Consider the following 21,846-nt stretch of genomic DNA (forward strand, 5'->3'; position numbering starts at 1 on the left):
GGCTGAAGGTGACGATTCGGTATGCGTGGTGGCAACAGGATGTGTGCCGTAGATTGTGGATTGAGTGGGATCGCCTTTCCCGGGTTCACGATCTGGAGATATATTGATTCAAGTGTAAAAACGGTGTAGAAGTTGGAGGCTGGATTGAAAGCTCTAACGTTGAAAACAAGGCAATGAATGGACTGTAGATGAAAAATAGAAACATAAAAAAATGATGTGGCGTGTCTCGAATATATATGCACGTCGTGCTCCCTCGTGCGAGCCATTGTACGCCGTCCCCTTGTATCTTGAAAACGGAGGGATGACTGGTACTCACTCACCGGCACTTCGTGGGCGTTTGGCGTTGTCTCTCCTCGACCAAGGCGGGCCGCCAAGACGCAGGGCTCGTCATTGCTGCTACCTCGCGCCGCCGTCGATTTTTTCCTCCGTTCTTTTTTTGTCTCTACATCTGCAGCTTGGCTTTCCAACAGAGCGCCGATCGCCAAGAGGGAGTGAGCACGGCAGGGAACAACGAACCAGGGGCCGCAAGGGCGAGTGGCCAGTGACATTGACCGTGCGGTTCCTGGCGAATGGCAAGACGCAGAACCTCTCAAAATCCGGATCCTGCGCGATGCTGCATACGGCATACGAGAAAACTTGTGGAGGCCATTCTCTGTGCCACAATGCATCGTCGTGCGTATGAGAGCAACGTCGTGGCACGGTGCAGGCACGGACAGACAGGCACACGGGAGCATATGACTCGGGGATACGAGCCACTTACGACTCGATAAAGCAGCATCACATCACCCGGTGGGATTGGTGGGCCTACGAGGCATATCGGCCGTTGAGAAAGACTGCACTGCCACGCATATCCTTCCACTGGGTCGGGTGTAATGTTACAATGAAAGGCACACAAGCTCCCCCATAACAAAAAGAAACAAGGACCAAAGAGCAGATCGTGTCCGTAGTGCGCAAGGGAAGACAAAAAGAAGAGGCAGTTCTGGCAAGTGAGGAGTTGAAATAAGGTGTGAAAAGGGCGGCAATGGCCCTGCAACCAAGGCAAAGCAGAGACACACACATGAGCTAATGGCCCCAAAGAGGAAATTTCCATTGCAACTCAGTTCGTGCCAAGAGAGCGATTGGGCTGGCATGGACACGCAAAACGACCTGCCGACGTCATATGGTGTCAGCGTACCGTTCGCCTACTAAACTCCCTTTGTTTCAACAACATTATTTTTATTTTTGACACATTCGGTCGCTGGGATCGCCTGTCATTTTCCACTTGTCCCTTGAGACGTTTGTAAGGAAGCTCTACAAAACTACTCTCTCCACATAAATTGTCAGGAGGCAGACAATCTTTGATGGTTTCAGACATTGTGTTTGTTTTCTCGTATCTCGCTTTATTGACGAACGCTTCCAGTCAATTGCGGCAAGTTGTCCAAAATTACTACTACTCCTTACTCTTCCTTTTGAATCCAGCTGACCCGAATTGATGCGCAATGGGGAGTTGCCACGGCCTTGTTTTCGTGGTGGTGCTTTTCCAGTCGGCTATTCTCACAGGCTGTCACCCGTGCTGTCAGACCAGCGTGACTGTGCAAATAGCGCCTGTAATGCGCTAATACAAATACGGCAATAAACGAAGCACATCAACAACACACAAAACGTCACACCCAAATCGTGGACCAACGAGGAGCAGTTATCCCCCTCCCCGATATAAATAAACTCTGACAGCTCGTGTTCACGACTCCTGTATCTGACAGGGGTACGACAAAGTCGGTACGTCAGCTTGCAACACGAAGAGATCGTCCCCAGCAGGCCCAACCATACATTGGGGACAGTGGCGATGGTCATGAACGATAAAGACGAAGCCGCTACAGCCCGTGTCCCGTATTCCGTATTCCGTATCCGCATTTCCGTTTTCCCTCACCTATTCATATAGTGTCATCATTTTGTGAAAAGAAACAAATTGCATTATTTTGGCTAGCTAGACATCGCCCTGAACCGCCTTCACAGACAAGATGGCCACAAATACGACCTACTACATGCGAGATGCGATATACGCAATGATGGCGTCCAGATTGCCAAGACACGTGAGCAAATGGAAAGGAGCTGTCCGACTACATCCGACTCGACTCCGACCTAGACTCTGTCGTTGTCCCTCCCATGGACTTTTGAAATCCTCCTGCGTCCGTCCCGAATATTCTTCCAAGGCAACTTGGCTCGTGAAAATCCCTCTTCTTACGGCGCGTCCTCCTTTTGATCTACCAGAATTCCGTGTCAGCCGGTGTCTTAATGTTGTTGGCAGAAGGCACCCGGTTGCTGTTCTTCAACCCTGACAAGGTCGTGTTCGAGGAGGCCGCCGCGGGAACCGAGACCAAGTCTTGCAGGAGCTGTTCGTGGAACCGGTTGCGGGAGATGGACTCTTTGCCGTGCGCCAAGTTGTACTTCATCCCGGCAATCGGAGCGGACATTAGCGATCCCACAGCATGCGCGGTCGGCGGAACGACTTGCTGGGCAAGGGGCTGCGTGATCGGCTGCATATCAGCCTGCACAACACCCTGCACCTTGGCCTGTTGTTGCGTATGTCCGTTGCCGGACAGCCCAATGTTCTGGACAGCACCGCCCAAGATGGCTTCGCTGGTCGGCGTGGGCATGCAACGACGGTAAAATACCATGTGCTTCACGGCATACGGTCCCTTGCCGGACCACTTGATGGTCTCGACCGGTTTGCCAAAGTACTCGAAGCCAAACTTTGTGGTCAACGATGCAATGTATTTCTTCTCCGCCAGCCCGTCTCCGCTGCCGCATGCAACAGTCATGTAGATATAGTGAGGCGCTGGCAGTGGCCCGAACGTCGAAACGTCGATAGTCTTCGCCAGAACTCTGCGCAGAAGCTCTTGGCCAAGACCCCGGTTGCGATACTTGGGCAACACGAAAACGTTGCACTCCGCACAGAGCGTAGTCGCCGCCTCGCCAAAGCCCACACCCGGGCGCGGGTGAACAATAGCAAAGCCGATGACTTGTTCGTTGTCCTTGTCGTTGAGGAGTGCCACAAGGGAGGGAGACTTGGTATTCAGACTCGCCTTGTAAAGCCGGCGAATGTCTTCCGAGGTGGCCGGATTACACCCGAGCCCCTGGGCACCGTTCGTAACCTCTTCATTATAAACATCCCGTATGCCTTCGATGTGTCGGTCACCGGACGCCACAATCTGCGCGTACATCGAGGGAAAAGGCTCGCCGGTAGCAGAAGAGAGCTCAGGCACAGGCTTAGGCTCATGGCGCTCGGCGTGGGCTTGAGGCTGAGGCGGGGGTTGATTTTTGGTCTGCAGTTGGGCCTGGGGCTCAATCTTCTGCGTAGATGGGGTCACAGGGACCTTGACTTGCTTGCCAGTCTCAAAGGTGACGGTGGGCTTTATCTTCTGAACCGTCACCGTTTGTTTGCCGGCACCGACATCTTGAATGGGCTGCTGAGACACGTGCACAAACCGTGTCTCACGCTCGACCGATGGCGCTCGCTTTGGAGGATCGGGATCAGACGCACGGATGGCAATGCCCTTGCTCGGAAGACCACAAGACGTGTTGGCGGTCTGCGTGGCAGCCCGCTCGTCCAGGTCCTTGTCACCAGTTGACTCCGGATCGAGCCGCGTCTCGGGGGCCTGGGGCGGAGGCAGCAGCTGCGTCGTCACAGAGTCCGGCACGGTATCGTATGCCACCCACGTCTGGAACTCTTCCTCACTCAGGGGGTTTGTCTTGTGAATTGTGGCAAGCCATCCCTTGACGCAGTGACGAAAGTCGGTCTCGGAAGGGAAGAGATGCATAGCCCGCCGCGTCCAGAGGCCGCCCGTGGACGCAGACGGCGTACCCTTCCAGGCGGGATCATCAGCTTCAATACAATTAGCGCCATCGGCAGAGACACTGTCACTGGGCACAATCTCCTCGTTCTCAGTGGTCTCCTTTTTGCCATGAGCCCTCCCCTTGCCCTTGCCAGCACTGGCCTCCAGCAGCAGCGTGTCTTGCTTGCTGAATTCCTCGGCCGCAGCAGCCAGCGAGTCACTGGTCAGCTCCAGACGGCGTCTCGGTTGTTCGAGAGGCTTCTGCACAATGATACCCAGAGGGGAGCTCGTTGACAGGTCATGAGGGTACTTTGTGGAAGCGAGACGCGCCTCTCTGTTCCAGAAAGTCGCCAAGTTGGCGACACCGTCCCCTGTCGCGTCCATGCTCGATGTAACAATTGTTGATGACAAGCACGCTCGGTCTTGGAAATGTGTTAGAGACCTTAAATACGCAGTGTCTCCATTAAATCACAACACATTATCTTACCTATCTGGACGCGTCCGGGTGGTGACCGGTATATAAATCGTTGCACGTAGAGATGACAGTCAAGCAACGGATAAGCCACAACAAATTCAGAAAAATATCAACGAAAACCAAGGAACAACCAAAAATACAGAAACGTAACAGGAGCCGAGTAGGGGGCACGATGTTGGAGGCGATTACCGAAATAGGAAACCACACGTATAGTGACTGTATAGGGAAGGAACGACTGAGTCTCTCTACTTCTTGGTGTTGGCTGGCCAGGAAACGGTGAATGTGAGCTTTTGAAAACGTTAGTTTTGTTGTGCTATAGGGTTTCCTCTGTACTTTTACAGATATTTGTGATTGTGCCCATCTTGAAGCACTGTTTGATAATATATGTTGGCAGCTCGTGAATGAATTATGTACGTGAATTTTGACGTGTCAATTATGAGTAAAAAGTCGAATTTCGTCTTTTTCATTTTCATCATCTTTTTTTACCCTTATTTTATCCGGTTTTTTAAACATTAAGCAGACAAAAAACGTCCCAGTACATTAATCGGAAATATAAGTATGAGTTACGATCAAAATTCTAGGAAAAGGTTCCAAGTAAGCTACCTCGACGGTAAAAGTGCGAGTATGTGTAAATAACTGAATTTATACGCATGGCTAGTTAAATGACTAATCATGGAAACAGCGCCATGCATCGCGGCTGGCAACCCAATCGATAGTGGCCCATTGGCGGCAGCCTAATGATCGAGCATATGCACAACGGCTTTTATACTGATTGTCCTCCCTTCGGCCCTCTTCATGGCCGTGGCGAGCCGTTCTCTCCAACACTATCTGTTACAATGTTGTCGATTTTGAGGAAAGCGAGGCTCAAAGACAAGGAGCTGAGGATCCTGATGCTGTTCGTGCCCCTTTTTGTTAGCCTACGTCTTGAAGCTCTTAACGCTCTTTGAAGCTCTTTTGGTACTCCGAATCAACCCTTCTCCTCCTAACTCGTTTTTAATCACCTCCAGTGGCCTCGATAATGCCGGAAAGACGACGATTGTCAAGCAAATCATGGGCGAGGACGTGCACACGGTCAGCCCGACGCTCGGCTTCATCATCAAGACCATTGACTACGAGGGTTACAAGCTGAACATCTGTGAGTCGCCCTTTTGGCTTTCTTGACCGCTGTCTGTCTGGAGACCGACAACTGAACGTGGCAGGGGATGTGGGCGGCCAAAAGACGCTGCGATCGTACTGGCGCAATTACTTTGAGCGAACCGACGCGCTCATCTGGGTCGTCGACGCGACGGACCGGCTGCGCATCGACGACTGCCGCAACGAGCTGCACGGCCTGCTCCAGGAAGAGGTGTGTGGTAGGCACATGTGGGCCCATGCTGTGATGACGCAGTCGCTGACAATAGGCAGAGACTGTCTGGAGCCAGCTTGCTGGTTTTTGCGAACAAGACGGATGTCCAGGGATGCATGGACGGCGCCGAGATTCTTGACGTGAGTTCTCATGACGAGCATCGCAATCACCGCCCCCTTTGGCTTGGCCAGTTGCGACTTTGATCGACAGACTCCCCCGACTGACAGCAGTTTGCGCGGACTAGGGCCTGAAACTCGACGAGATCCGCACACATCGCTGGCACATTTTGCGGTGCAGCGCCATGACCGGCGTCAACCTGAAAGAGGGCCTGGCGTGGGTGGTCGAAGACGCAAAGGCACGCCTGTTTCTGTACTGAAGTGCCAGACGTGCAACCTCCACCCAGTCTCCCACTACCGAATGGCCCCTGTGCTCTGTGCTCGTCCGTGCCTGGAAACATGGACGGTCCCTGCATGTTGATCACACGATACGGCGCTGCAGGCGCTCCTGGCAGACCGCTCAGCGGCACAATCACGCACGGCCCCGGACACCATTCGCACTGTTCATCGCACACGCGTTTTAAATAGGATGGCCGTTGCACTACGAATTACAGTGCGTGAGATATGTGCAGTTACAGTGTCTTGGAATTAGTTTTGTGCTGTCTCTGTCTCATGTGCGCTCAGGGGCAAAATGTCTCACAAACAGCGTACTCTACCCTGGGACGACAGATACGAGGATGGCAGGGAAATCTAGAATTGTCCAGAATTAATTTTTTTTTTAAAAAAAAATAACCAGACTGCTATGATTTTTCCCTTTTTCTCGTGTTTGTGTACTTCTTTCGGTGCCTGATATATTGCCCACTGTAAAACAGGGATACAGCGAAATATTGCGACAGGCTGCACCTAGACCTCAACACGTTAGAATGCGCTAATGGGGCACAGCGGGGCGAGGAACAACCGGCATCTGTTTGGAACCAGCGAATCGCAGCGCGTTGGGCGCGCCGACATCTCTGTTCTGGCCTGGCTGCCGCCCAGCCGAATGACGCTACGACGCAGCTGCGGAGTCTCTGTAAACACCCAAACCTGCAAACTCTCTTCTGATTAGCGGGCTACTTCTAGAGTAAACAGAGGGCAAGACGCTACTGTTGACCCCGTAACAGCTCGATTTTGGGACGTCCCGAGCGAGTGTTTTTCTGAGTTTTCGTGACATTTGAACAAAACATATTTTAGTCACCAAGCGCCCCCGTGCCATCGTGACTTTCGCGCCTGTTCCCGCTTCTCGCGATTCGGCTGTCGACGCGGATTCCGCTGTTTCAACCATTGACACCGACAGTCCCACGACAGTCCAATTGCTCAACCGACTATCTCGACACAGGCCAAACAGCTACCCTGCCTCACCCTCCCACGCTCTTTCGATCGATTTGCCCCCGTCAACGTCACATTTCAGCCGCTGTTGTTACTTCGTCCCTTCTATTTCTCCTTGTTTCTAAACAGCGAAACGTCCCGGGTATCAGCGTGTCATGTCTACGGGCTCGCCTCGTGCCGGACGAACAGACTACCAGGCGCATTGGCCACACTCAGACTTGAGCACACGCAGCAGCAGCCACTCACACAACGGAACAGCCTCCGAGTGAAGCATAACAATGTCGGACGAGGTGTCCAACTTCTTGCGCTCAGTGGAGCAGCTCAAGGATCGCCGGCTTGAGGAAGACGAGGCGCGGTCACGCGAGTTGGAGGAGCGCATTCTGCAGGACAAGCGAGAGCGCCAGGCGCGACGTGCAGGTGAGTTTCTTTTGTCCGGTCGGCCGGACCTTGTTGCATCTGGGACATTGGCAGTGGTGGGCAGATGAACCGTTTTGGCGATGCACATCATGGCGATCTGTCACGGGGGCGCTCCTTCCCTGTCTGTTCCACGCCAGGCATTGGGTGGTTGTATCGCTCTTGCCGTCTGGCTGCAATGCTGCACCGGCCGCTCTTTCCATGATTTTTGTTGCCCCGTTCCTTGCTCGCCCTTTCTAATACTCTCCAGAACGAGCCAGATCTATCTCTCCCCAGAAGTCGTCGCCTGCCAACACTCCACCACCCCCGTCTTCCCACCACCGCTACAACAGCTCCCAAACATCGGACGCTTTGAAACTCTCCTCCTCGCCTCCCGTGCTCAGCAGCCCGCGGAGCCCCACACCTCGTGCCTCCCAGCAGCAGAGCAACGGCCACGGCGTATCGAGCAGCAGTGCCGCCTTGGCCTCGGCACTCGACTACTCTGCACCCTCTTCGTCCGGCTCGTTTGTGACCTCGTCGTCTCCCACCAAAGAAAACGAGTCACCCTTCGATGCCGACGCCAAGACATTGGCCGGCTCGAACATTGCACGGACTCCGACGCTCTCGTGGCAGCAGAGACGGCCGCCGTCAAGCGGCCAAGCTGGCCCTGACCGGTCATCCCGCAGCCGCCCGCTCTCCGTTGTTGCGGCTGAGAACGCGGCAGCACGTTCGACCATTGCGGGCTCGTCCAGCCTCCATGCTGCTGGTGGAAACCCGCCGGTCTCGCCCGAACCTCAGAACATCGACACGGACGCCAGTGACGGGCCCATCTCGCGCGACCAGATCGCCCAGGCTCTTTCTGCCAAGGACCCGTCTTGGTTCCGTCAGACTGCCGACCGTGGCGCCAACTCAGCTGCCTACCGCCGCTCGCAAGTCGAGGACGAGGACCGCCAAGATCTGCACGCTGCCAGTGCCCGGCTCCCGGGCTTGAGCCGTGGCTCGTCTGCCGAGCCCGACGTTAGTAGGTTCTCTCCACCGCCGCCTGCGCACTCGGCTGCTTTATTTGCCCTGTCGCCCTCGTTGCAGGCTAGCATCGCCAGGAAGACAAGCCCGTCTCTGCCCTTGACGCCCACGCAGAAGCTCGACCCTCCACAGGAGCCGTCCATTGTGTCGCCACGGGACTCCATTGTATCACCGCCGTCGGGACGGACGTCTCCCATTCGGCCGCTGTCGCCGACGAAGGGTGCTGGCGGCTTTGTGCAGAGTGCTATGATGAAGCGGAGTGACAGTGTGAAACGTTGGAGCGTCACATCCCCACCCGGCCTGCAACGGGCTGATTCCATTGCATCGAGCCGTGCTGCTCTCGACGGACCCCGTCGCTCAGCCACCACCGCCCAGACAAGACCGACGTCCCGCCCGACCTCGAGCCACGGACGGGACTCTGCCAACAACAGCCGTCCGTCCACACCCACCCGGCTGCAGACAAGTTTCCCCGACGAAGCGACGAAGGAGACAACCACGGCAGAAGAGGATAAGAAGGTGACACCGCCTTCGAGCCCTTCCAAGACCATGGATCCGCGCCGTTGGAGTCCGACCAAGACGTCGAGCTGGCTGGACGCCGCGCTCAACAAGCCTGAGTCGCCCAAGCCCAAGGCCGCGCCGCCACTCAACAACCAACCTGCCTGGATGGTGGAGTTGAACAAGGCCAAGGCAAACAAGGCGAGCAATCCAGGTGCCGCCGACGCCACTGTCACACCGCCGCCTGTCGTACGGAAGCATGAGGTCAAGACCGGCGGCCTTTTGCGGTCAGGGCCCATGGGCACCGGTGCCGCGAATGCCACGCCTGCCCCGGCAGCTGCGCCCTTGGGTGGGCGTAGTGGACTGGGCATCTCCATGCACACTCCGTCGTCGTCCATCAGCAGCATCACTAATAAACCGTCCCTATCCAAAGACGGTACCCCACCCAAAGGTGATCTCCGTGCGGCCCTGAAGCCGAGACAGCCGCTGCCTTCAGAGAAGAAGGATAAGGATGCCGGAAGCAACGACGGCAGTGAGCTGAAGAACGTCGTTGGCGGCCTCCGCCGGACCAAGACCCAAAACTACGTGGCGCCCAATGTGCTCAAGGACAACATCACGCGGGGCAAGGCTGCCCTGAACGTGACGGGCGGTCCCAAGCCGCGCGAGAAGAAGGACGAGCTCAAGGACGCCATCATGCAGAAGAAGGCTGAGTTCAACCAGGCCAAGTCTGAGGGCCGTGGCATTGCGACCAACGCGCACGCCCGTGACAGCAACGAGCCTGTGCCAGAAGGCGTCGCCAAACGACTGGTGCTCAATAAGACGGGCGGTTCCCAGACCTCGACGACCCGGCGCGATTCGTCTCCCTCCAATGCTGCAGCCGATGCGGCAGCTCGCTCTGTCGCCGCTTCTTTGGCCGCGGCCGCCTCTTCCGAAGCACCAGGCAATTTTAGCCGCTCTAGCACGGCATCTACACTGTCTGTGCCGGGTACAACGGAAGTGCCCGAAACAACCACAGACACGTCGCCTCCGGTTAAGAACTTTGGTTCCCTTGGTCGTGCCGGTCCCCGGATAGGCGGGCTTGGCAGTCCCGGCGGGGGTAGTGGTATTGGAGGCGGTAGTGCCCTCGCCAACCGTTTCAATCCAGCCCTGGCTGGTATCTTGGCCCGTGGACCCCCCGGCATGTCGTCTGCTGGCAGCTCGCCCAGCGACGACGCTGCAGGAACATCGCCCATTTCTGGTCGGGTGACTTCGCCCCCGGCTTCATCGTCGGCCACCGACCCCCCGCCCGGTCCCGGCCCGCAGCTGACGCATATGACTAAGAACCGTGCCCGTGGCCCGCGCCGGAAGGCTCCGTCCAGCTTGCAACAGCCGTCAACACCGTCACAAACGGCATCCATACCGGCAGAAGAAACGCCAGAGACGCGAGCCGTCACGACCCCCAAGAAGGTCCCTCCACCGACCACCCCCAAAAAGGCAGACATTGTCGTGCCGCAGGTGATATCTCTGGTCGACTCCTCCTCGAAGAAGACAGCCCCAGAACCAGCACAGAAGCCAGCGAGTGTACGCGGTAGCCCCGTGATCTCGCTTACCGACTCTTCCAAGGCAAAAGCGGCGGCTGTGGACGGCCCGACGCCTTCCAGGGCGAACGTCATCTCTCTGGTCGACTCGTCGAAAAAGTCGCCGAGCCCGGCATCTTTCGGATCGTTTGGCACACCCACCAAGATACACGAACAGGTGGCGTCCGTTGCTGCGAGGAACGGCAGCAGCCAACCTTTCAAGCCTGCGGTGGGCAACAAGCCTGTTGTCGAGAGCAAGCCTGCTGCATTTGAAAAGACGGCCACCGAGGAGCAGGCGCCAGCTGTTTCTCAGCCTTCGTCTCCCCGCAAGATTGACGTAAAGAGAATGTCGAAATTCCTTGAGGATTCTGCCAACCGGCCGCCTGCGGTCAGCCAGCCGATTGAGGTCCCGCGCCCCTTGTCGCCGTCCAAGACGGGCGGTGCGCGGCCGCTGCCTGTACCCCGGCCACTGTCGCCCCAGAAGACCGGCGGCAGTGCTCGTCCGCTGCCCGTCGCGCCGGTGTCGCCTAAGAAGAACGAGTGGCAGCCGACCAGCCCAGCGACAGGAGGAGGGTTGACCTCTCTCACGTCCGTCTCGTCTGGCACCCTCCGCCGGTCCAAGGTCTTTGGCGATGCCCCAGTGCTGGCCGCGTCATCTTCGCCTCAACAGCCAGCGACAACGCCGTCGTCGTCGATGCGTATTGAGTCACAAGGCTCTGCACCTGCGTCGCCGGCCCTGCCGTCACCCATGCGGTCCCCGACCAAGCAGGCACAAGAAGTAACGGTTGTGCTCAACGAGTTCTTTGGCGCAGACCGGCCGAGCCGGACGTACCGTGTTGATACGGCCGACATCCTGGCCAATCGCCCGCAGGTCGACGTTAAGATCAAGACGCTCAGTGCTCAGCTCTATCGCCTTGGCAGTGATGGCAAGAAGCAACCTGTCCCGGCCCACCTCGAGCGTATTCTGTTTGAGCGTGAGATGTACCTGTGCCCACACACGTTCACCCGCAGCGCGGGTCGGAAGGTGACGGAGGTGTATTTTTGGGTCGGTGACGACGTCCCCGCGGCCAGCGTCCAGGACGTGCAGGTCTTCTTGAACCGCGAAGCACGGGCCGTCGGTGGCACGCTTGTGCCGCTGCAGCAGGGCAAAGAGACGGCCGAGTTTTTGCTGGCGCTGGGCGGCATCGTCACCGTCCGCCGCGGGTCGAGCAACACCTACGACTCGCTCGCGCCATCCATGTTCTGTGGCCGGCAGTACCTGGGCCAGATCGCCTTTGACGAAGTGGACTTTGAGCCCGCCAGCCTGTGCTCGGGCTTCCCCTACCTGATCACGCGGCAAGGCAAGTGCTATCTCTGGAAGGGCAAGGGAAGCAACGTCAACGAGCTCAGCTGTGCACGGCTGATTGGTATGGACTTGGCCCTCATGGGTGAGCTCGCCGAGGTCGAGGACGGCAAAGAGTCTGCCAACTTTTGGGCCTTGTTCCAGGGCAGCGGCCGCGGTAAGCCCGGCTCGGCGGACCACTGGCGCCTCAAGCCCAAGTACGACCGCTACGCGCGCCGCCTCTTCCGCTCCGATGCCGCCCATCCCCAGCAGGTAGGCCCTTTGTATACACGCAAGTCGTAAAACTGTAGACTGCAACACTAACGCGCGCTCCCTTAGATTGTTGAGATCCACCCCTTTGACCAGCGCGACCTTGCACCGGACGGCATCTATGTTCTGGATGCGTTTTTTGAAATGTACATTATTGTCGGCCGCCAGTCCGCGGCCCAGTACGCGGCGTTCCGCAATGCCCTCGATTTCGCCCAAGAGTATGCCATCCTGGCCGCCGGCATGGAAGACCGGCCGTTTGTGCCCATCTCCACCGTCGTGCTCGAGGGGATCCCGCGCGACCTCAAGAGCGTGTTCCGCAAGTGGAGCGACGACCTGAGTCCCACACGCATGGCGAACACGGCCTCGGCGGCCTCGGCGGCCTCGGCTGGTGTGACTAGCCCGTCGGCCTCCACGTCCATGAAGCGCGGCCGCAGTCTGCGCATTGTGCCGCTGACCGTGGCCCTGCAGGCGGTGGCAGAGTAGACGGGTGGGGAACGAGGTCGGAAGAGTCGAGTTGATCATTTACTTTTGAAGGGGCTGCAGCTCGGCATTTATTGTACATTACTCTGGTTGGCGTTTTTTTATTCGTCTGCTTTCTGGTGTCTGTATCGTTCCGTGTTTCTCTCTGTGTTTCTCTCTTGTTATGTACTTTCTTGCATTGCGTAGCTCATCATTTATTATACCCTGTGGATTGGGGGCTTCTGACCTATTTTTGTCGACGTTTTGTTTTGTTTTCTCATGTGCCGCCACTCCTGTGCACTCGTCGACCGGACAGGACGTGGCTCACCTGCATTATTAGGCCTTGGAGCATGATATGTGGCGTGCACAAAAACGCCCATACGTGTTGCTTTGTGGACGCACCGCGTTGCAATCCCGTCACCAACAACGATCTTGAACGTGACATGGCACGAGTCAAAAAGGCAAGTCAAAAATCAAAATCAGATTACTCCGGGCCTAGATGCCATGTGTATGTCTCCCCACATCTGTGTGTGACGGCCATTTCCCGTATCCGTCCATAATGCCAGTCATTCATGACTGCCCCCGGTGTCCGTTTCCCAAAGCTTGACCGAGCTTCCAAACCGAAATCATAAAATCACAAATAGTATACACAAAGCAGCGGGCAGGATGGCAACAAGTGACAGGGCTGAAGTCGGCCGGCACTTGCACGGAACTGTTAACATCCCACATACGCATGATGCTCGGCCCTGTTGAGTCTCAAGCAGCCATCGCCGTGCTAAGAAGCACCAACAAGGCGAAAGCCTCAAACCTTCAAAAAACAATCTCAAAATATCGTATCATAACAAGGCCTCGTCTCTCCAAACATACTCCATTCGGTGTTTCGGCCGCTCACTTCCGCAACTTCGGCCGCGCGAGGCTGTTCAACCGGCTCATGCTGAGGATGGGGCGCTTCTTGACCGAAACCGATCCAGGTGTCTGCGTCTTGCCAGCAATTGGCGTCTTGCTGGTACCGGCTGCGGCACCAAAGGTAACAGTCTTGTGCGGCGTCATTTTCTGGGGAGACACCTTGTGGGGAGACATCTTGTGTGGCGAGCTCCGCATACCGGCAATGACGCGGCCACTTTGTGTAGGAGGAACAGCCTTGCCAGCCAAGCGGGGAGCGAGAAGAGCCTCGCCTTCGGGAACGGGGGCGTTCTTCCGCTTCTTGGCGGCACGCTGCGCCGCCTCCTCCTCGGCCTCCTCGGCCTCGCTCACACGATGACGCTTCTTGTTGGTGATTCCGTGAGGGATGATGCTGACAGCGACGGGACGAGTGTTCTCTTTGTTGGTGCCTTCTGTAGCTACCAGAGCAGTGAACATGTCACCTACTTGGCTAGCGCCCGGGAAGCTACCCGGGATCTTCGGGAGCACGGACGTCGAGTGTCGGACTTGGCGCACGCTGGCCTGGCCAGGCGAGGAGCCGAAGCCAGCGGGTGATGTGGGACCAAAGTTGATCGTCTTATCGCTGCGGAACGTAAAGGTGCCAGGAACCGAAGGATGTGGTGCTGCCGGAGGGGCCAGAGCCGTCGGCGGCGAGAGTACCTTCTCCTGGCCAGGTGAGGCAGCCGCCTCACCAAGGAGCTCATGACCGGAGAGGTCAGGGTAGTATACGGTGGTGCCAAAGCGGCGACGCACACTGGGCGACTCCGCGGCGGGCTCATCCTTGCCATCGATCTGCATTTCCGAGCCATGTGCTCCGCCAGTATACGACTTCAAGGCAGAGCGAGGAATGCTGGATCGGAAGAGAGACGGCGACATCTCCGACATGACAGCACGCTGCGTGCCGGGAGTAAAGGCGACGTGCTTTACGAGCTTCCGACGCGGTGTGGTCATGGGGACGCGCGCCGGCACAACACGATCAGTGAGCCGAGCAGGTGCTGGTGTCTTTGAGAACGCCGTGGCAGTCGGGCCAAAAGATGTGGAGACGGGGGGCACGCTCCGTGTAACGCCTGTGTTTGCCTGCGACGAGACCTTCACAGCAGAGGACGTTGCGGCGGTCGTCTTCTTCAGGTGGTCGGCAGCACGGAACATGGGGCCCTTTGGCTTGCTCGCGGTAGTCTTGCCAGCCTGGGCAGCAGTAGGCGTCGAGGCAGCAGGCGGGGTGCGCACAGACGACTGTAGGCTGCTGGTTGTGGCAGATTTCTTCAGGGCCGAAAACAGCTGCAGAGGCGTTTTGCTAGGCGCTTTGCTAGGCGTCTTGCTGGGCGTCCTGGGCTGAACATCGCCATTCGTGTTCGCGGTTGCCGTTGCGGTTGCGGTTGCGCTCGTCCCCATGCTCGTGCTCGCACCCAGAGACGTACCACTTGCGAGTGAGAAACTCTTAGTGGGCGTAAGGAGAGAGGCAGTCGTGTGCGAGCGGCTGATGCTGGACAGGCTGCTGGCCAATGCAGCCGCAGGCCGCGGAAGAGAACTGCCGTCACGCGACATAGGGCGGCTGCTTGACGCGTCGTCGCCCATGTTTTGTTTGATGCGCTTGGTAGCAGACAGGGGCTGCTGTGGACTGTCGTTCGGCAACGGGAACAAGAGGTTGCCCTTGCGGGCAGACTGGGGCGGTTTGCTGTCTATGCCGCCGTGGCTCTGGTTGTTATCACACAGCGGGTTGTAGGCTTTCTTGGTCGACATGGACACGCTGCCCCTGGCGGGATTGGGTGCGGCATGCGAACCCGTCGTCTTGGGGTGAGGCGTCTCGTCCAAGTTGGCCTTGGATTGGGTCCGCTTAAGACCACGCGCTTGGCTAGAGATGGCTGGGGTAGCGGCCGTTGCCGTTGCACTTGGCGTCGACTTGGCAGGAGTATAACGCGAAGCGCGGAAAGCAGACGGGTGGTTGGCGATGGAGTCCATCTTGCTAAACTCGGCTGTGTGAGCAGCACTGTAGCGTCCAGCACGGCTCTTGGGTTTGGCAATCTTCCGGCCACTGGCGGCATCTTCTTCCTCGCGGGCCTTCTCCTGGTCCCGCTCCACCTCGAGATCCGCACGGATTTTCTGTGCCTCCTCGCGCAGCTCCTCCATCATGCGCCGTGCCTCCTCGCTGAGACCCAGGTCGGGCGTGCCGGTCACTTTCTTGGGGCTGGCAGCGGAAGCAGCATCTGTGGCCGTCGCATCCGCTGGTTGCTTGCCCTTGAGTCGCGAAAAACGGAACGTGAAGGAGGAAATGGCCGACAGTGGCGACCGCTTCTTCGAGGGCGTCTCGTTGTCTTCGGGAGACACGGCCTTCAGAGTCGCCGATGCGGCGATCTTGTTGCTCTTGGCCGTCGTGGGGCTCTCCTGTCTCGCGTCGCCGATGTCGGTGAAGCCTAGACGCAGAGCAGATGACGGCGGCGCCACGGCACCACTGGCCTTGCCCGGACGCATCTCAGACTTTGACGGCTTCGCAGATGACGATTGTGCAGGGGTCTGCGGCTGCTGCGCCGTCGGCGAGGAGGGCTGCTCTTCAATCTGTTCGGCCAGGCAGCCGAGGCCTGGCGTGGCGGCGACTCCGGTGGGCTATTTGCACGAGAGTTAGCGAGGAGGGCATAGACAGAAAGCGCACGGTGTGCGGGAGAGACGGTTCGCACCTTGGAGTTGCTGGCCAGCCGAGCCGAGCGGCGTCGTGTCAACGGCGCCATTGTTGAAGAAGTTGGATATTCGGTGTGTGCGAGAAGGCGTCTGGGTGTGAACCGGACGTCGTTTGGTACTTGGACGATGGCGAGAAACGTTGAAATAATCGAAGGAGTGGTAGAGTGAGAGAGAGAGATGGAGGGGAAGAGAAATACGCCTGAGTAGTCAACTTGGTTGATAGTAAACAAACCCTGGCAATAGGCAACGGAAATATCACCCAACGCTGGTCGACCTGGCGGATGGCGATGATGTCAACGTGGTGGGGGAAGGTAATGGAACACAGAGGCATGCAGTGACAGTGGTTCACTGCTGTTGATGGCTCGTGGCAAGTTTGGCGTCGAGCTGACGTCGATGGTATCTCAGATCACGCGTCGTAGGTGGCTCTCATTCCTTGTCCAGGGCAGGGAAAAGAGGAGAATACACGTAGATGGTGGGAAGAGGAACGCGAGAAAGAAGGAAAAAAAGAGGAGACTGCCAAAGTGATGGTGTCCAAGCTAGGGGAGCAACGGCGTTGAGGGTGATACAGTAACGAGAAGAGAAGAAAGCGTCATGCTTTGCGTAGTGTTTTGGTGAGAGGAGCAGCGGCGCGTGTGTTTGGCTAGAATGACGGGGTTTGTTTACTTTCTGGTGGCCCAAGCTCCTTCCCGTGTGCACCAGCAACAAGCCGTCCAGGACCCACACGGGGTAAATCACGTGACTAGATTTACGCTGGCTGACCACCAGGACAGGACACCAAGGCGTCCAGTCTGTGTGTCTTTGCGCATATGAACTGTCTGCGTCGTTCATCTGCAAGGGGCACGGCATTTCAGAGTGAAGGGGCATTCCTGCCGTACCTCTACGACGACTATTTCGCCGTGGAGAACAATGCCCCGCAAGCCAAGACTGGAAGACGACTTTGCGATAAGGATGACTTGGATTTGCAGTGTCCTTTTAATATTTGATGGCATGGGATCTCTATTTCCTCGGATCTCCGTCGACGTCTCCGCCGGTTGATCCCTTCATAGTCAACGGGATCTGGTTCTATTGTCTCTTGTAGACTCGGCAGCATAAATGACGCGCTGACTTGACAGAGGCAGTCAAGCTCGTGTCGTATGTCTCAGTTCCAGACTTCGTTTTTCGTCTCACGCATGGAGTATTATTGCCTCACTTGGTTCTTCCTTGCTAATCCTGTTGGTCCGGTATTTTCGATCCACAACATCCCGCCCGTCTCCATACAGGTGTCTGTACGATGGTGCTCAGACTACAACACAGCCGACTCCGGGGTCACCGACGCGCATCAGGGGAGTGCCGGATCCACGGGCACGGGCCAAAGGGAGATCGCAGGGCGGCATCGTCAGCGTCAGCGAGGGAGCGGAGCGGTCGTGAGTGGACTTGCATCGCTTTCCGTTTTCAACGTATTTCAAGACGATCAAGCCAATGACATTGTCGAGTTGCCTGTGCATTGGGACTCTTGGCCCCGTCTGCCCCATCGGGCATGACAAGGTAGGGCAGGTAATAGATGCCCTGGCACCGTGTCATGTTGCCTTATCTACGTCGTAATGAGGATGGGCGAGAAGTGGCATTCTCTCTCTAGACAAGCCACTCCATGGTGTATGCTTGCCGGCTAGCTGAGTCGACTGCAATTCCGGCGAGCCCATCACGGGCGTCGGCTGTGAGTTGACAACACTTGCTCTCAATGGTGGGTGGCTCGTGCGCTGTGGCGACGTCGGGAAACAGCTGGCTGCTGCTCTGTTTCTGAGTAAGAACAGTCATGCAAGGGTGGACCAGACGTGTTCTGAGCGAGGACAGCTGGACGACTGGTTCCTGCAGCTCGTCATAAAGGAGAAGGGAGCGCGAGGAGGCCAAAAGCATCAATGGAAATATGAGAAATGATTATGCACCTACGCATGTTCATTCGCGCCTTCCTCGAGTTTTCCTTGCCTGGTCGGGCCCTTCAACGAACGTTGTACTCTGTCTCTTACGCATGTTGCAGCTCGAGGCAACAGCTCCTCCTCGTCCATTGCCCCTTCCAGTCCAGTGAACTGTTGTTTTCTCAACAGGTCCCCTGTCCAGGTCCCCACCTTTTCCGAGCAGATCGCCCACAGCGGATGAAACGAGGCATAAAAGTTTCTCGCGCTAGAATCCTTCTAGAAGGTCTCCAAGTGTGTGTCGCGCCATTTCTTTCCCTTGCCAGGTGTGTGTGGATGGGGAATTTCATTGGCTCTTCTTATGGCCACCCTGGTATGTCGCAGGGAAGGGAGGATGGGGGTCAGTATCCAGTGGAGTGAAGAGGGATGAGAGAGTGGGAGAGTGGGATGCATCGATGCTTCATTGCCGACCGGAGCTTTAGTGCTGCCAAACATTGTCAGACGCTGCGAAACGAGCTGTGAGAATGACGGGAGAGCGAACAGAAAGGAGAGCCGGCAACGAAGTCGAGTCGCATCCGTAGGCGTAGGACGGGACTAGGAGGGCCCGTATTATCCGTCGTGGCCTGAGGTTTGCCAGGGAGAAAATGAAAAACAAAACAACGAACCAAGCCGTGTTTCGCAGGCTACTGAACGGACTTGTTGGCAGCAAAGGGGAATGTAAGTGTCGAGTGACGGGCGCGACCAGCAGACTCAGTCGAGGTACCTTGTCGTACCACCCGTTTTGCTGGCAGTATCAGGTCACTCTGGGTGCTGCCGGCGGGCTCCGCTGTCTGTTGCTCTTGAACTACGCTGGGCCTGTTTCGGACTGGGCTGCGGCTGGTCGTCTGCGCGGGCTGCCGGGTGTCGCTCGCTGCGCGGAAATGCCAAGTGCCAAAGTGCCAAGACCCAATACACGCAAGTTGGCTGGCACCTTCTCGCCTCGTCCCCCCTGTCCCCCCCTTCCCATTTCTCCCCTCCCCTCCCTCACCAAATCCGCTCAGGTGACGTGAAAAAATAGTAAATCTGCAGGAAAAAGGTAAATCGTGCAACAAAAACCAAAAGGCTGGAGACTCGAGTCCATGTCTCGTCGTGCAAGGCAATGATTGGTTCTTGCCTATGCTCATTCTAGAGTTTGTTTCTCCGTTGAGTTTTTACAACCACACACTACCGTGTCGACCAGGTCGTCCCAACGTTGCCCTTCCGAGAGTGAGAACAACCAGACAAAGTGAGTTGACAGGCCACAGCTAATGTAAGTCTTACTCCGGAGATGCTCTAGGGGCAAGCGCAAGTTAGAATGCGTGCTCTGTAAGATAGACATGCCACCACAAAAGTAAAAAAGAGAGCTGCCGGCGTCCCCGATGTCGCAATGAGCGAGTACAACAACACAGCTCTCTCTCTCTAATGGAGTAATGGGCGACAGCGCATTGCAGCACATCGCATATTCTCGCATTGCCCATCCTCCATGGGGAGCCAATGCAAGCAAAAGGAGAATTGGCAACGTGATGCCCTCCCCTCGTCCCACTCTTCTCCTTCTCTCTCCTCTCCTCTCCCTTGACCGTTGTTCTCTTGTCCTCGTGGCCTCTGTAGTCAACGGATCGTCAGGACGCAAGCAATGTGCGGCCCAGTGACTGCGGGCAGACAGCCAGTGGGAAATTTAATTGAACCCGATTTCGGCAAGGTCAGAAGTCGGTCAGGTCAGCCCCCGTGCCACACTCTCCACTAACACTGGAGAGAGAATGTTTTAAAAAGAAAGGGAGAACAGTGAGAAATAGCCGATGGAATTTGTCTGGGGGGATGGGGACAGAGCAGATTCTTTGTGGCCAGTCATGCTAACAATGAACAAAGAGCAAATGGCCAACCGCACATGTTGGCGGCATGGAGACGGCCATCATTTTCAAGTCATGCGTACCTTTTCCGGGATTTGTTGAGAGCCCATTTACTGAGTAGCCGTAGTAAGCGAAGACAAGAAGGGACAAAATGCGAGATGCTATAAGTTGAGAAGAAAACAAAAATATGAAGGACATACTTCATACGATTGGTATTCATAATTGTTTTCATTATTGACTTCATTGTCTTCACAGTTCAGATTTTATGCCTGGTCAGTACGGGGAGCAGTATGTATGCTGCCACTTTTCGCGAGTTAGCCGCTGTGGAAAATAAATGGCAGCCTGGCTCCAACCAGGCCACCCACAGCTACCATACAACCACTGAAAAGCGGGACAGACCCAAGCCCAAGCCAGCACAGCACCCAGATTCCGATTCCTAGCACTACGTCGTGTATCCCGGCAGTCCGGGGCCAACGAAGTGGGAGTAGTTGTTGGTTGGCGGCAGGCGTGGTTGGTTGGTCCCTGAACACCTGAGAGCCCCAGAGCACTAACAGGGAAAGGGAACTCCCACACACCCGCACGCCCCCAAAATAATGGGATCAGCGTTCTCATTGACAGGAAAATTTTTCTCTCATCTCGCCTTGTTTATGGGGGAGGGGGGATTCACTCGCACGTCAAACGGCGAATACGCATTTTCAAGAAATGGCCCAATGGCCGTATTAGCCTTCAAGGTAGCCAGTAATTACAGGCTAGGCAATTGCAACGGGGGGTTTCTTTCGGTACTTTCCCTGTATGGAATGCATGCGCTGGAGTGCTCTGCAGGTGGAGCCATGCAAATGAACAAAGTAAAGGGACACAATAAAACTCTGAATGCCAACACAGAGCGAGATGAGACCGGCAGGGGAGCAGCGACCAACGATACGAAATAAACCAGGCGGAAGGCGCGAGGCGCTGGAGGAGCCTACTGGGACAGAACCATCGATGACAGGTGTGGAGAGCATTCAAAGAGGGGAAGCAAGAAGGGGGCAGAATTGGGAAATGGAAGGGAATGGCAGCGAAGCCGTCGTGGTGCGTGGGCGTTTAGCCCAGGGCGTTATTTTCTTTTCTTTTTGTTAAGAAATTGTTTTCACTCCGTGTTCTTTCCCTCGTTCCTCTACCTTGTTCATTTTGCAACGGAAACAGACGGAGAAGCGAATTTCGAAAAGCTCTGCTCTAACTCTATTTCCAGATCGTCCATCTTTCAAAACGGCAACAACGTGCCACCAGCAAGAAACGCCTGACGTTGGTTGCTCTTTCTTTTGGTTTTTGCCTCCGCCCGCACGCCGCCCTCCGCTCCTTCCCCGGACAGCGACTTTACTTATTTTCGGCCTTTACCTGACCGTTCCCCCCTTCCCCCCTCCTCTCCCAATTCGCATTACATAAAACCAAACCATTTCGCCCTTTCCTTTACTCACACACAACCTGTCATCGTCTTTTTTCTTATCTTTCGAAACTCGACAGCAAAAGCACACAATCGCCTTTCTTGCAGCCTTTCGCCGCGACGCTCGCCAGCCCTGTCGCTCTCGCTCTCTCTATTGCCGCTGTTGTCTCGCCCTCTACTACAACGGTGCGGCTCTACCAGCAAATCAGCAAATCCAGTTATCATTACATACCACTTTCCACGCACCCCCCTCCCCTTATCTCTATCTCGAGCCTTGCACCCCCTTTCGCTTGTTCGATTTGTTCCTCGAGTGTTCCTCGAGTGTTCTATTGTTCCTTTTCGCTTACTCTCGTTCCTTTATCTGTTCGATCCCTTTTTTCCTAGCAGCCGTTTCCAAACGGCCGGGTCGGCCAGGGCCACTTCAATCATTCCCATCTGCCACCCCCCCTCCCCTACCCGTTGCACATCATCTCTCTCCTGTCGATTGTTGCCAGGCCTCGCTCGGTCTTCTCCGTGTGTAGATTACCCCAGCCAGGCCCCGTCTTTTATCCCCGTTTTGGGTTGTGGT

General features: G+C 56.3%; 5 protein-coding genes across 5 annotated transcripts; 2 read left to right on the forward strand and 3 right to left on the reverse strand.

The window, feature by feature from the left end:
* Positions 1-2,240: 2,240 nt before the first annotated feature.
* SPSK_02338 (uncharacterized protein) lies at positions 2,241-4,196 on the reverse strand (the record flags this gene model as incomplete). Its single annotated transcript, XM_016729210.1, has 1 exon — positions 2,241-4,196. One exon carries the CDS (start codon positions 4,194-4,196, stop codon positions 2,241-2,243), a length of 1,956 nt encoding a protein of 651 aa, XP_016589158.1.
* A 927-nt stretch (positions 4,197-5,123) lies between these two features.
* On the forward strand, positions 5,124-6,008 carry SPSK_02691 (ADP-ribosylation factor-like 2; the record flags this gene model as incomplete). Its single annotated transcript, XM_016729558.1, has 5 exons — positions 5,124-5,182; positions 5,295-5,422; positions 5,487-5,632; positions 5,692-5,772; positions 5,877-6,008. 5 exons carry the CDS (start codon positions 5,124-5,126, stop codon positions 6,006-6,008), a joined length of 546 nt encoding a protein of 181 aa, XP_016589159.1.
* A 1,263-nt stretch (positions 6,009-7,271) lies between these two features.
* On the forward strand, positions 7,272-12,534 carry SPSK_02138 (gelsolin domain containing protein; the record flags this gene model as incomplete). The annotated part of the gene is made up of 3 exons (XM_016729015.1): positions 7,272-7,410; positions 7,658-12,054; positions 12,121-12,534. The coding sequence occupies 3 exons, from the start codon at positions 7,272-7,274 to the stop codon at positions 12,532-12,534; spliced, it is 4,950 nt and encodes a 1,649-aa protein (XP_016589160.1).
* Positions 12,535-13,398: 864 nt separating this feature from the next.
* Positions 13,399-16,154, reverse strand: SPSK_02222 (uncharacterized protein; the record flags this gene model as incomplete). The annotated part of the gene is made up of 2 exons (XM_016729095.1): positions 13,399-16,032; positions 16,104-16,154. 2 exons carry the CDS (start codon positions 16,152-16,154, stop codon positions 13,399-13,401), a joined length of 2,685 nt encoding a protein of 894 aa, XP_016589161.1.
* Positions 16,155-17,715: 1,561 nt separating this feature from the next.
* On the reverse strand, positions 17,716-17,997 carry SPSK_02864 (uncharacterized protein; the record flags this gene model as incomplete). The annotated part of the gene is made up of 1 exon (XM_016729726.1): positions 17,716-17,997. One exon carries the CDS (start codon positions 17,995-17,997, stop codon positions 17,716-17,718), a length of 282 nt encoding a protein of 93 aa, XP_016589162.1.
* Positions 17,998-21,846: the final 3,849 nt, after the last annotated feature.

This window comes from Sporothrix schenckii (genome assembly GCF_000961545.1).
Source record: "Sporothrix schenckii 1099-18 chromosome Unknown Cont43, whole genome shotgun sequence".
Lineage (NCBI taxonomy): Eukaryota > Fungi > Ascomycota > Sordariomycetes > Ophiostomatales > Ophiostomataceae > Sporothrix > Sporothrix schenckii.